Below are 14924 nucleotides of genomic sequence, written 5' to 3'. Positions count from 1 at the left end.
GGGAAGGGGACGGGTATATGAAGAGGCAAAATGTGGTTTATTAAGGCGTTTTATATAAAACGCCTTAATAAACCACGTTTTATATAAACGTGCAATCAGATGGGATAAAACGTATTTACAAAAGGCGCTTTGTATAAAACGTCTTTTTAAAAGGCGTTTTACCTTAACGTCGCAAACGGCCGTTAAGGGAAAATGTGGTTCAAAAGCACGTTTATATATTTTGGTCACTAAGTTTTTTTCACCTATTTATGTATTTTGAGTCCAAAAGAACCATAAATGGGTTCCGAACTCCATTTTCAAATAGCTTTATTGATACGAGAGAGAAAGAGAGAAGAGAGAGAAGGCAGGCTAGGACCGAATTCCAAGATAATACGTGGAATTACTCTTGCCTTGCTTTATACAGATTCATTCATTCCAATCCAACACTAAATCATTTTTCTGTAGGGATTCTCTAAATCTCACTTGTTCCCAAGCATCTAACTTGACTATAAGTAATAATAAGTGAGCTAAAGCAGAACTATACAGGTTGAGCGTGGCTGGTGCAGTATATCATGTATGGATTGAAAGGAACTGCAGAATTTTTCAACAAGTAAAGAGAGACAGTGGGGATATCACAAGGCAGATTATACGTGAAGTCCATTGTCGAGAAAATATACATAGCAGATTGAAGAAAGAGCTACAACATAGAAATTTTTATCCATAGCTTAGTTGATGAGATAGATAGATGTTTAGGAATGATGTACTAAGTTTGGGGCCATATGTCCAAACTTAGAGTTTTGCTTCTGATTATACATGTAACTATTGCAAGTGGTAATAAAAAGTTTCTTAATTACCAAAAAAAAAAGTAATAATAAGTAAAACTTCATCTAACCAACAATTTCGCCTGCGTGAGCTTCGCACGGTCGTCCCAAGTTCGAATAAAGCAGGAAATAGCACAAAGTAGGATGTACAAAGGAAACCGACAAACCGCACCAACCCGATAATTCGGATCAAACCGAGAAAAAAAAATCCGACTATGATTTGGTTTAATTAGTTTGGTGTTAGAGAAAAAATTCGGACCATAATTGGTTTGGTTTTAACTAAAGAAAGTCAAACCGAAACCACACCACCCCGACATTACATATATAAAAATTTTAGATATATTTAATATATAAATATACTTATTGTGATGTAATTTATAAATATTTCTTAAAATTTTTTATAATTTTATCTTTTAAGGTATTATTTCAAAGTTGGACTTAGAACTTTTGAATGTTCCAATAAGTTTTATAGCCATTAATATTAGTTAATTAAATAATGCTAACAAAAGCTCAAACCAAAATCAAATCAATACTAATGCTAACAAAGGACATTCAATTCAATACTACGAACGTGAATGTATTGAATATTTATTTTTTGTTTTGCAATAATTTAGATAAAAATGCACAACCTATTTTTATTTTTTCTTTGGCGTTTAGTCATGTAATTAATACTCCCTTATTAGTCCACATGTTTTAACATGACTTAGTACTTTTAAATTATGTTTATTTTAATAGGCGAAATACATAAATCCTTCCTTTAAATTGTCCCTAACGATCAACTAAACACCTCAACGAAGCCTATTTCCAGATAAACACTTCAAGTACTTATAAAGTATATCAAGTAAACACCTTGCGCTGACATGGCAAATCAGTTGTGTCTCACTACAAATTGAGCGCGTGAGGACTTGAATTATGTTCTTTTCTTTTTCTTTTCAGTTTAAATATTTTATTTGTGGCCCACACCCAAAGTTGTTCAAGAAGAAGGAAAACAACAATACCCTAATGCGATTTTACCACCGTCCTCCGATGCGATTTTACCTACTTCGCTACCGGCAACAGCAGATTAAATTTGCCTCACATTGATCACTTCAACAGCTCCATTAATAATTTTACTCATCATTATAAATATTTGATTTGTCACCATCCACAGCAATATTTTCTTCAATACTTCTTTGTTACTAGTACCAGCAGTAAAATTCTTGCTAAAGAATAATTTCTTCAGTTTAGTGTATTTGACTTTGGGATTTAGAGTCGGATTTGGCTATGGAAGTCGCTGATATGGAGTTGGAAACCCATTCATTTTGAAGTTTCTTTTAATTTGGTCCATAACTGATATTTTGGTAGATTCATTATGATTATCTCCAGAAATATTAAAAGAAGAAGAAGGAATTTTGGAGATATGAGTTTACATCTTTGATGGAAAGCTTCAGGCGAAGAAGAAGAGAAGCTTCCGTGAGAGAAAGTGGTATTATTTCAGCGAGAGAGGGGGTATTATTTTGTCTTTTATGTTGTTTGTTTTTTACTAATTTTAATTCTTATTGTTTATCCACGTGTCAACTATTAATTGGTTCTTAATATAGAGTCCGAATGTGCGTTACACGTGGTAGGGGCTGACTAGGTCGGGTATTGTTTTTATACACTTTATAAGTACTTGAAGTGTTTAGGCTTCGTTGAGGTGTTTAGTTGATCGTTAGGAACAACTTAAAGGGTATTTCGCCTTTTTATTATGGCTTTTCAATTAGCAATATTTATATTACATAATTCTATTGTCTTTGTTGTTGAATATTTTAGGATAATGCCATGACACATCTCATATTTTATATTATTTTCTTGAAAAATACTTTATATCTCATATTTTTTTGAGCACAAGTTATATGTTTTGTTCTACGAAGATTTTACCGTAAAAAATCCAAAAACCCGAGAAAAATCGAGATTGAAAAACCCGAGTTTTATTGGTTTGATTTTTAGATTTAATAACCTGACACAATTGGTTTGGTTTGGTAATTGTAAAATCCGAACCAACCCGACCTATGTATGGCACAAAGATAGAACCATGATGACACCTCTCGCCCTCTAATACAATACAAAGAAATGGGTTATACAAGGATCGTGTTAACATTATTTCACATAAAATGCCCGGGAAAGTTCAATCATCACAGGAATTGTTGAGCATGGCATCACGAGAAAACAATGATGGAAGGATCCAATTGAAGAAGCCTACTCTGGTTTCTCCCCTCGATCTCTGAGATGAGTATTCCACCAACACATTCCAGAGTTCCACTGATGTGAAACTATCCATTGAGTCACCTAAGACCAGGTTTTTGACAAAGAAATGTCACACGGATATAAGCTTCCAAGACTTGCAGGTTTGAGTTGTATGTTTTTGGATAAATGCAAATGGATTCTATGCATGAGCAGGAGATGTTTCTGCTAGGATAAGATAGCTTTTCATGAAAACTAAACTGAAGTTAATTAATGGTAAATTTTAACAACAATCCATGCATTTACCAATTCCATTCAACAGGGTGATTTTTTACCCTTCAGAAATGTCGTTAATGCCAAAATTTCCCCTCACAACCAAAAATGATTAGAAAAGGGTCAGGAGGGAAAGGTGAAAGCATGAAAACGGTGACAAAAAATAAAGGGAAAGAATACATGAGTTGATCAAAAAACTCTATGAGAAATTAAAAAGTACCCAAGTTAATGTAGCAATGAAAAGAGGCACCCTCTTTTCTCTTTTCCCTTTTAGTGATTCATGTCAGCAAGCTTTCAGATTTCTTAGATAATAAACATTCTGCTTTAATCCTCAAGAGCAAACCAAATACATTTACTTACAGACACTAACAAATACAAGGATCTTGCAGAATAATTAACAGATGACAGTACCTGGTCCAGCATCTGCAATGCTTCCAGACCAAATGTGCAATACAAGATGAAAGGTCTCAATGCCTGTAAGAGATGCAAGGAGACAATTTTATTTCTTTTCATGAAAAGGGAAGATAAGACAGAGAAAAGAAGATGCTCAAAGTGAAAAGAACAAGGGAAAGCAGTTTTAAGGGGAAAATTGCATATCATATCCAAAAGAAGAGCATTTGAATTTTAACATCTTACCACCTCCGAAAACAATAAAACATAGACCATTACAAGTATCAAGAATCTAAAGATTATTCAACTCCAGTTAAGAACTACGATGAATACTAAAAGGGGGAGAGAAAGAGAATGCGCCCAAACATTGAAAAGAAAGCACCAGATACATCTTCATCAAAATAATAAAGAAAAGAAAGCACCAGATACATTCATCCCATAAGCCAATAATTCCCATATAAAAATGCAGACAAATGTCCAAGGAGAAAGAACAACCTGAGATGCAGCAATCCATTGAAGCATAGCTTTAAGTTGAGGATCTCCCCAAAAGGCACCACAACCCCAATTACCAGTCACAACCCCAATTTCCTGCTGATTGTTTAAAGGTTGATGACTGTGTCCCTCATGATTTCTGATTAACTGGTTTTCCGATGTTTCCTCAGTTTCTTGAGATGAAGTTGAAGTATGACCAAGCGACTATTGGAGACAAGATCATGGAAAAAAAAAAGAGCACGTCAAATAAAGAAAAGCTAATGAGATACCTATATAGATAATAGGAAAGGGGAGAAAAGGAAATAATAAAAGGAGGGAGATTTAACAACTTGACAAACTGGATATCCCACTAGAAGATTAACAATGGACCTTCCACCGGAGTCTTTAACATTTTGATCATGTTGAAGTCCCAGGAGGCCATCATCTTTGAGAAACTGTTGATACTGATGACACTTGAATTGATCCATGAAGCCACAAAATGCTTTGTTAATCTCCCTGCACAATACATTCAACTTATCATCAATCAAGCATACAACAACCAAATACTAATCCTTTGTAAATATGGGAAAGGTTTAGATTCTCTTTAATTAGTAGTAGGAACTACCTTCTTTTTCTTTTTAGGATAGCTTGTAAACCCTTTTTAAATCCTATTTAAACCCCAACATGCTTAGGGAATAATCAAGCAATTCTATTCCCAGAGTATCTAATTTTACTTCTTCTCTTTCTACACACTTCCTGAATGTCCGCATTGTTATAATCAGCTACATCAACTTCGAACATAAGCTCATCGACTTATGTTTCGCTCTCCTATTTGATCATGCCAACCTCTAAACAAATTCCTTAACAGACAAATTAGAACCTAATTGTACCTAAAGGATAACCTAATACCTACAGGGTTCCGTGTCATATGTTTAAGGACCCAACAGACCTCATAAAAGAATTATACTCCATATAAGCATCTCCAAAGAATAAGGAAAACTTCTGTACCTTAGAAGGCATTCAAGTCTGTACTGGCTCTTTCCCGGGCTGCACAGAGCATCTATTGCAACTATCCTAGTCTTACGCCTTCCAAGAATGTCCATATCCTTTTTGTCCACATAGTCACCATTAAACCGGAATGAAGAGGCATACCTTTACCAATTGAAAGACGTGAAATAATTAGTGGAATTACAGTTAAACGTCCAAAATGACAGCAAAAGATTGCCAGCTATAACTTGAAAACCTTCCAAGTACGCAATTGATTGTCTATCTAAACTTACCCGGTATAACTTGAAAACCTTTCCGTACCAACAATTTCTACTGCTTCATTGTCTGTCATGCACGGCAGGAAAAGCATGCCAGCGATCAGTTCCGGATTGATCATAAACCGAATTTCTTCCTAAACAGAAAACTACCTATTAGATATGGTAAGTTCACCTATAGGAACTAGACGAAAATCTCCAACTTCAAAGGCAAAAGGTGTGATGCATTGTGACAAATGAGGGACAAAAGCAACTCGTTTGATGAATTACTTTTGGAAAATTATTAATATTGGATAATAATGGTTTACCGTTAGATACAGAAATATGAAAAAGAAAAAAAATGTCCAGGAAAGAACCTGCACACAACCCCTAACGAGAGCGCCACCTCCTAAATACATGTTAGCAAAATCAACTTCAATAGCTTCACGTGATTGATCTTCAATTAAGCCTGAAACGGTAATCTAGAAAGAAACAGAAAGATATCAGAAGTGTGAAAAAAGTGAAACTTATAATCACCTGACGAGAATATGGTTTCACTTCTTACCTCAATATGGCAAAGGGAAATATTGGACTGGCTCCAATTTTTTTCTTTTGGATAAGGAATACAAGATGGAGTACATTCAAGAGAAAGAACTTTGCGCTCAAAAGACACATAGCTCCGGGGCATAGATGAACATATCCTCCCAAAATAGTGAACAATGCACTTCAATTTGTTTTCAACTTCTTCATAATGATCATGTAGACACCTGAAAAACATGTACGCCAGCACATGAACTCCGTAAATTCGACAAGAGAATCTGAGATATTTAAAGAAGATAGTTTAACTATGAAAGAGCACAAAATAATAGATTTCGGCGTACTACATCCATTAGAAGTGAAGGATTGATTAGACCTTAGTTGGAGAAGTGATTCAATCTTCAGATTACAACTCCTCATATTGAGATATTTGGAAGTTGAGAGTAGATTGTTTCAGCTAAAACTATTGTCTACAACATATTTAGACTTTAACATCAGAGGGAATTGCAGATAAAATAAGAAACAATTGATGAAGATGACCAAAGAAAATAACAAAATGGAGGAGTTCATGATAATTAATCTAGCGCGGAGCACCTATAACTTTTCATTACACTGTTTACAATCAACGATTGTTTTAATCAGTTAAGATACAACTGAGCATAGATGCAATAATAATAAGAGACAGTTGATGAAACATACGCAAATAAGTGATCAAAGTTGATCATTGGGAGACGTTTGGCACCTCTATTGTTGGTAGGAAATAGACAAAACAATGCGCATGCAAGGAGAGCGCCGATTAATTCCTGGAAAATAGATTCAAAATCATGATCATCCATAATACATATAATTGTCACAACATTGAATAATCAAATTCTACTGCAGAAATCACAACCTGACTAAGGAAGATAATGCCAGACTCTTGTGATTCCAACAACCGAAGACCGGTTTTCACTCCTCTCAAAACTCCACCATCAGCACTCTCATAGTGAGTTTCTAATAATGAAGGAAATTTCAAAAGCAAAGTAGCCAAGTATGGAACCACCACTCCGAACCATTTTGCAGCTGCAGCCCTCGGAAGCAACTGCATAAACAATCCAGCATTTTGAAGACAACTAAATCAGTTACAATAACATCAGATAATTCTCCAATATGTTTTTACCGGGATAACAACACTTTTGGTCCCTCAATTATTGGTAAATTTTATCTTTTGCATTGTGATATATGACTAAGTACATTTAACCTTTAATTAATTAAAATATGCATTTTTTATCCCTTTATATAAGAAATATGCTAAATTTAGATTATTTCTAGAACTATATTATCCTCAAATACGGAGTAACAGTACAAACTTAACATAACACATGAGTAATTTTCTTTTTTAAAAATCATGAACTATATTATCTTCAAATATAGAGTAACAGTATAAACTTAACATAATACATGAGTAATTTTATTTTTTTAAAATCTTGGTGTCCAGCTTGTGTGCACCTTGACTCCACGGGGTACGTGCTACCTCCCACGAGCTCAGGTACCAGATAACTCTGTCTACCAAGGCTGGGACAGATGGGAAGAAATCACCTAGTATTTTCGCCTCTAGGATTTGAACCTGAGACCTCGTGGTTCTCGACTCGCTTTATTGACCACTAACTAGTACACAACCGTAGGCACAAATGCATGGGTCGTTAATGGTATGTAATTCATTAAATTTGTGAAGATTATCAAAATTGTTCATTTCAAAATTAAAGTTAAATGTGTTTATCCAAATATTACAAGAACCAAATTTTAAAGTTTGTCAATATTTTAGAGACTAAAAATGCAAATTTCCCCTTTTTCATTAAAGACGATAATTTTAAGTTATATACACTGTTGGATCTAAACAATTTTCTACACTATGAGGCCACCTAATGGATATCTACAACAAAGCCTCCTTTCTTAAAAATGTGAGAATTGTAATCTTGAATATAAGAACAACAGGTAAAAGTAAAGGGTGACCGGTATGATGTATATAACTTAAACTCATAATTTATATATGTGAATGGAGAGAGAAGGCGAAAAGAAGTTTACATCGTCAAAGAAGAGGGCAAAACCGTGAGAAGCAGAATAAGCAATGGAAGAATTAGGGAGGGAGAGAGAGCTTCGAATATCGGAAATGGCGACGAAAAGGACTTCGCCTGAGTCAACGTTGCTGTGAAGAGGGCCTTGTGAGAGAGAATTGAGGGCTTCAACTACTGGAGGTGGCCAAGAAAGTGAAGATGATCGGAGTTTAAGTGGCAAAAAGGGAAGGATTGACTTCAAGTCTTCTCTCTTCTCCATTAGAACAAGAGCTTTTTTTCACAGTTCGCTCAATGCATACACGCTTTCATTTCCTTTTCCTTTTTAACACTTGCTTTTACAAACTCATTGAATTATTGGAAATTATTTTTTATCAAAATATAACTTCTCTTTCTTTGTGTCAAAAGGTCGCTCAAACCGGAAAATAATATATTCACAACTAATGTGATTTAAATCCTTCTTAGCATATTTGGCCAACCTGAAAAAATTATCTTATTTTCGAGAAGTATTTTTGGAGAAAAACAGTTTGTGTTTGGTAAATTAATTTAAAAAATATCAGTAGATAAATATCACAAATATTTATTATTAAAGATAATATTTAATTTTTTATTTTATTTAAGTAAAATATATAATAAAGTTGAAAAATACTTTATTCTTTCAAAATAATTTAGATATATCAAAAAATTATTCAATAAATATGAAAGTTCATCCCAAAAGTCATTATATATTATATAGGTAGAATACATAACCAGGCCCCTAAACTTGGTCATTTTTTTCATTTGGACACCTAAACTAGTAGTAGTTCCTATTGGGCACTTTAAGTGAAAACAAATTGTGCCAATTAACACATATTTTGCAGCTCCAAACAAACTAAAGCGTGTGTATTTCACTTACTGCCAGCGTGGCAAAGAAAAAAGCCAAAAATGAAGGACCACTGATTATCACCATTATCTTTTCAAGCTACATCCATTGCAACTTTCAGCAAGCAAATGGATTTGTCTTTTTGTGCTGCTGCTACTGATGTTGTAAAGGGGCTATGAAGATTGCTTTCCTTTCTGGGCTATGTTCAGTCATGGCATTATGAAGATACCTGACCCGTATCTTGGCAAGGCGACCCAGTATGTCTGTTGTATAGGAAACTGGTGTATGCAGCCATGAGCCATGGTGACGTCGCCTTCTCTCTTGCTTTGATCAAAATAGTAAATATGAGACCTCAATGTCCAAACAGAGAGAAAGTCAGCTCAGCTCATAGAACGCGACATCAGTGAGAAATATGATTTATTTATTTATTTATGCATTCGTTCAGTTTTGCTGGTAAGCCCATAATTTCTTGCTGGAAGCAATTAACAATGCTAAGTTCTTTCTGTAAATCTAGCTTCGAGAGATGCATGTTGTTGATCTGCTGTTGTTGTTGCTGCCACCGTTCTTTTGTTCTCACTGCTATGTGGCTGCATTAACACCCAAACAACGAGGATCGTACTAAAGATAAAGGTAAAAGGGAATATTTTGAGGCAGTGATGATATGACTCTTTGCAAATGGCGTTACTGATTTGCATTGAGATGGTCTTAAACTCGTATCTTGACAGGGCAATCTGGAGGAGATTGCAGCCATGGCGGTTTTGAGAAACTCAATGCCTGATCATAGTGAGATTTGAGTCTCATATGAAAATAGCAAAAATCTCATTAGTTTAAGTCTGCACAAAGGAAGAAGGAGATTGAAGAAAAATATTGAAGGCTGCTTTCTCACGCGCTTAACACAAGTGGGTGTATTACACACACTGCCATATCAGGAGTGTGTGTCTAATTGGCACAATTTGTTTTCACTTAAAGTGCCCAATAGGAACTGCTGCTAGATTAGGTGTCCAAATGAAAAAAATGGCCAAGTTTAGGGGCCTGGTTATGTATTCAGCCTATTATATACTATACTAGTTTAAGTTAAGTAAAGTTACTTTGGCATATATAATATTTTGCTAAGGGTATTTTTAGTAGGAAGAACAGTCAAAACTGCTTCCGCTTCTAGTGATAAGCTACTTTTTTTTGCTTCTTAAAATTTGTTTCTGCTTCTAGCCAAAAGCACTTTTTTCCCAAAAAAGACTTGGTCAAACACTCAAATTGACAAAAAAATACTTTTTGAAAGAAAAGAAAAAATACTTTTGGCTTGGGGAGAAACTTGGGCAAAACAGACTATCAACCAAACCCCTCCTATATGATTCAATTACTGATCCGTGAAATTCCGTTATACCCTTGTTTGGATAGTTGTTGTTCATTGTTTCATAACATATTATACGTTGTATTATAATGTATTATTACGTGAATATAATATTTGAATAAATTGTATTGTTTGATGTGATTTAATAATGTCTTTTATTCTTTGGTACGATTGTATCATATCGTACAATAACTGTATCGGCCAAAATCTGCCCTAAAGGAATTTAGCATGAAGTGGCATAAGGAAAAATGATGCGGTCGAGGTCGACTAGGAAATAGTGAAACTCGTGGTCAGACAGTTAATAATGGTCGAGGTCGAGCACCAAGGACAGAGCACTAACGGCTAGTTTTTGTAATAAGATATTAAATAGAATATTGCAGTGAATATTCTCTGCACTTGTACTATTAGGATTATTAGTGGTATGTCTCATATAAATAGAAAAGGAGATAAGGGGATAAGGCATGTAATATTCATTCTAATAAGAAAATTTTTTGAGAAGAAGATCGAGCAAAGATACAAACTCTACCTTTTTACTAAGATTCCATCATCTATTATTACTTTTCCATCAGATCCGAGAATAGTTTTAATATTTTAGGATTTGCTTGTCATTCATCACTGTCAAAAAGAAGAATCATCTACCTCATTCAATATTGGGTGAATCATTCTCCTTATTTACATAAATGTCATTTATTGCTATTTATTTCTTGATAGTTCCTCTATTATTGCTAAAATCCTTGGGAATATTAAATGCGCACTATTTTCGGTTCTCCACCAGCATTATCTCGGGTTATTTATGCTAACTACTTCTAAATCTAGAGATATTATTATTAACTAGGTTTAATCTTTTATTGCATAAAATTTAATAGTTTAACCAAAAGTTTATATTTTTTTGTCAAACAATTTGGCGCCTTCTATGAGGACTTCCTAGTTAAATTTTAATTTCTTCTAGATCTATAACTAGCACGGGTTGCTAACAAAAAAACACAGAACAAAACTCCTTTTTTCTTGTACACACAGATCTGACATGGCAAGTAATAGGTAACGGAAAAGAAAGAATGAGGGTAGTGACCGAGCTCACCATCAATCTCTTGAACACCATCAATGAGGTTTCTGAGACAAAAGGCGAGGACATAACGCCTAGTGCCTCTCCTAGGCGAGGCGGTCACATCTCCCTCACGTCAGTATCACAACGTCCCGCGGTAAAGGAGCCTCCACGTCCATGAAGGAAGAGACATCGCCGGCGGTGAAAAAGCTCCTTGAGGCCGGCTAACTGACACGCTAACCAGCATCCTCCACAAGCCCGCTCAGGATACAGTCATAGAAAGCGCAAGAACTTACGTTACCGATCACGGTCGAGCAGCATGGCCCTTGCCCTCAAATAACAGGTACTACTCACACTGTTAATAATGCAGGTGACGACACTCTCATGGCCATTTTGAAAAAGATGGAGAAAATGAAGAACGAGAACAAAGTGCTTCGGGACCAAATGAGAGACCACCAAGAAAGGGTAGACAAAATACCGGGTGCACCGAAACTCTTGCCAAAGAGAGATGCCGGTCGATTTGTCGAGCAGCCATACAGTGATGAAGCATCCCCGCATGCTATACCAAAGACCTTCAAAATGCCGCCCTATATGAAAATATTGAAAGTACAAGAGGAGCGGTGAATTGTAGCTTTTTCAAATTTCTAGTCGACTACTCTTCAGACCTATCCGACTTACGCGGAGACAGCCTGCACAGAACTGTTGTTCTTTCGATTTAAACAAGTGTTAATCACAATAAACAGTAAAGAAATAGAATATAATACAAGAGCGATAAAGTAAATGACACCGGGAATTTTATACTGGTTCGGAACCAATGTGGTATCCTAATCCAGTCCTTTTGGGTTGCAAGAGTGTTGTCTTTTAGATCTCTTTGTAAATTGAATTGAGTACAGCCTTAGTGATTTTCAGCGATCACCACCAACGCTGACAGGGTTGGTTTTCACTCGCTCACCAACAACGACCCTTTGGTTTTCACTCACTCACCAAAGAAACGAACAATGACACAACCTCTAGGACACACTGCCTCTCCAGTATTTTTCTATCTCTCTTCTCTCTTTAGTGTACACAGTAAATCTACTAAAGTGAATTACAATGCTTGTTAAGAGTAGAATAAAGAACTTGTAGTTGGATAGACAATTGTATAGACGACTGCGTAAATTGTTCTTCTTCAATTTCTCGTACTTGTAGTGTTGGCTTCGTATTGACCTTTGCATCACATCCTTGAGTATTGATTTCCTGTTTGTTGCTAAAATTACGGTAATAATTTCCTCGGATATCTCCTGATGGATTCTATTCAGCAGATGTCGACTTTCCTTTTGAAGCTTTGTTGTAGTGCTTGACTTTGTGATTGTAGAATCTCAATTAGCTACAGGCTTCTTGAATTTCAAACCTTTCTTCAGATATGAAGTGTGTGCATATTTCTCAATATATCCCTTCATATTGGTTTTAATTGATTCTTCTAATTGCAATACCATCTTTGGAATCTTTCCCAATTCAATTCATCTATCAATCATATCTCACATTGTAAGGAACAAATTAATTCCTCTAATAGTCCATCATGAATATAGAATTCTTTGTGTTTTGGATGATTCTCAGCAGATCCCTCATTAGGGTATGAATCATGGAGCGATTATAGGATCTATCTTCCATCCATAGGCTAAAGTGATTCCACTTGATCCAATATGCTAGGACTCTTTCCATTTATTTTTCTCGCACCAATCTTGTATACAGTTGTGTATTCAATAAATATTGTTTCTTGCTTATATCCTTTCCTTTTGCAGATAACTCTTTCCATAATATAGATTGTACTATACCCATAATATATTTTCTTTCCATAGAAAATATAGTCTTCTCCCATTATATTGAAAATATTCCTTTCTTGATCTTGGAAAATAATATCTTTTCATAATATAGATTGTACTACATCCATAATATATTTTCTTTCCATAGAAAATATATTCTTCCTTGTCCTTATAGTATCTCTTCCATATAGTATCTTCCTTTCACAAAATAATAGATCTTCTCTATGATTTTAGCAACTTTCCTTTCAAGATATTGAAAAGCTTTCCATCCATAATTTCCATAGATTCTTCTTCTGATATTGTAGTAAGCCATTCAATATTTGAAATTTCACTTTCGAATATTATTCCTTCTAGATTAAATCTCTGAAAATAATCTTCCTTGATAAATTCTTCACATGATATTCTCTTTCCCATATTTGTTTGGATCTTTACCAGCATTTTCTTACCTGTACAAAAATAAGATTCCCACAAGTAAATGTTCTTTGATTAATAGTTATTTTGGTTTGTTATCATCAAAATTAATATGTGAAACCTTCAAGCTAACAAATATATGATGGTACGACCGATCCCGAAGATCATGTAAATCACTTGTCACCGCTGTAAAGGGCAATGACCTCGCCAAGGAACAAGTATCCTCCATCTCGTTGAAAAAATTCGGCGAAACCCTCACTGGAGGAGCATTGACTTGGTACTCACAGCTGCCCACGCGTTCCATTGAAATATTCGAAGAGATGGCAGACAAGTTCATAACGGCCCATGCTAGGGCCAAAAAGGCGGAGGCGAGAGTGAATGATATATTCGCTATCAAAAAATCACCCGAAGAGGTATTGAGGGGCTTCCTCGCCCGATTCAACCGAGTAAGAATGACCTTACCAAATGTATCAGAAGGAATGGCCATCGCAGCTTTCCAAAATGGACTGAGCAGGAATGGTTCAAGGACGACCAGAAAGTTATTAAGTCGGATTATGAAATATCCCCCAACTACTTGGGATGAAATACATAAAGCCTACTGTGCCAAAGTCCGAGCAGACGAGGATGACCTGAATGAGCCAACTCCTCGATTGACCTTGGTACAAGCTGAATCCAGGAAGGATCGAAGAAATGATATCAGTAGGGAATCGTAGCTCCACGACCTAACCGTGAATGGCATCAACCATATGTAAGAAGCGCCATCGCACCCCCCTCTCACCATGAAGAGGGCCCACTTAGACCAAGAATCGGGAATCACCGGAATGAGAGAGGTATACCCCTTTATTATCCGCTCATAATTTTTGTGTGTCACCTTCAGTTATAGTCTATGCATTGGAGAAGTTCGGAACGAAGGTAAAGTGGCCACAAAAGATGAGTTCAGATCCAAACACCAGAAAGTCAGGTGCACTCTACGAGTTCCACCAAGAACGAGGGCACAAACCCGAGGACTGCATCTCCCTAAGACAAGAGGTCGTAAACATGCTCCGATAAGGACACCTCAAGGAGTTGTTAAGCAACCGGGGAAGGATCAACATTGCTAGAGGACGCGAACAACATCAGGGACTGTTGAAGTCGCCCTTACCTATCCGCACCATCCAAATGATCATCAGCGGTGGCGACAACGCCTCTATCAACAACGTAAAGTTCACCACAACCCATAAGCTCAAACGGTCGATCACTCACGAACGATATGACAAACTCGAAGAAAGTATCATCTTCGATAAGAGATACCCACGGTTTGACTTTCCCTCACTATGATTCCCTTGTTATCACTGTACGAATTTTAGACACAAATTTGAGGCACATTATGGTAGTCGATAGGAGCGGCGCGTGCATTATCCACCCTCGGGTACTTGCACAAATGAAACCCGAGGATAAGATAGTGTAGTATTGCATCACGCTAACAGTTTTTAACAATGCAGTTGAACAAACATC

The 14924-nt window shown here is 36.0% G+C and overlaps 1 protein-coding gene across 1 annotated transcript; it reads right to left on the bottom strand.

Moving 5' to 3' along the window:
* Window positions 1–2848: 2848 nt before the first annotated feature.
* LOC109239453 (poly(ADP-ribose) glycohydrolase 1-like) lies at window positions 2849–8299 on the bottom strand. The gene is made up of 11 exons (XM_019406021.1): window positions 7979–8299; window positions 6807–6995; window positions 6614–6717; window positions 5943–6144; window positions 5755–5859; window positions 5417–5535; window positions 5145–5288; window positions 4487–4652; window positions 4161–4361; window positions 3687–3749; window positions 2849–3107 (listed from the first exon to the last, which is right to left on the bottom strand). The coding sequence occupies exons 1-11, from the start codon at window positions 8225–8227 to the stop codon at window positions 3018–3020; spliced, it is 1632 nt and encodes a 543-aa protein (XP_019261566.1). The 5' UTR covers window positions 8228–8299; the 3' UTR covers window positions 2849–3017.
* Between the last annotated feature and the right edge of the window lie 6625 nt (window positions 8300–14924).

Source organism: Nicotiana attenuata, unplaced genomic scaffold (genome assembly GCF_001879085.1).
Source record: "Nicotiana attenuata strain UT unplaced genomic scaffold, NIATTr2, whole genome shotgun sequence".
Classification (NCBI taxonomy): domain Eukaryota; kingdom Viridiplantae; phylum Streptophyta; class Magnoliopsida; order Solanales; family Solanaceae; genus Nicotiana; species Nicotiana attenuata.
Note: the sequence above shows the minus strand (reverse complement) of the source record. Positions and strands in the feature narration are given on the sequence as shown.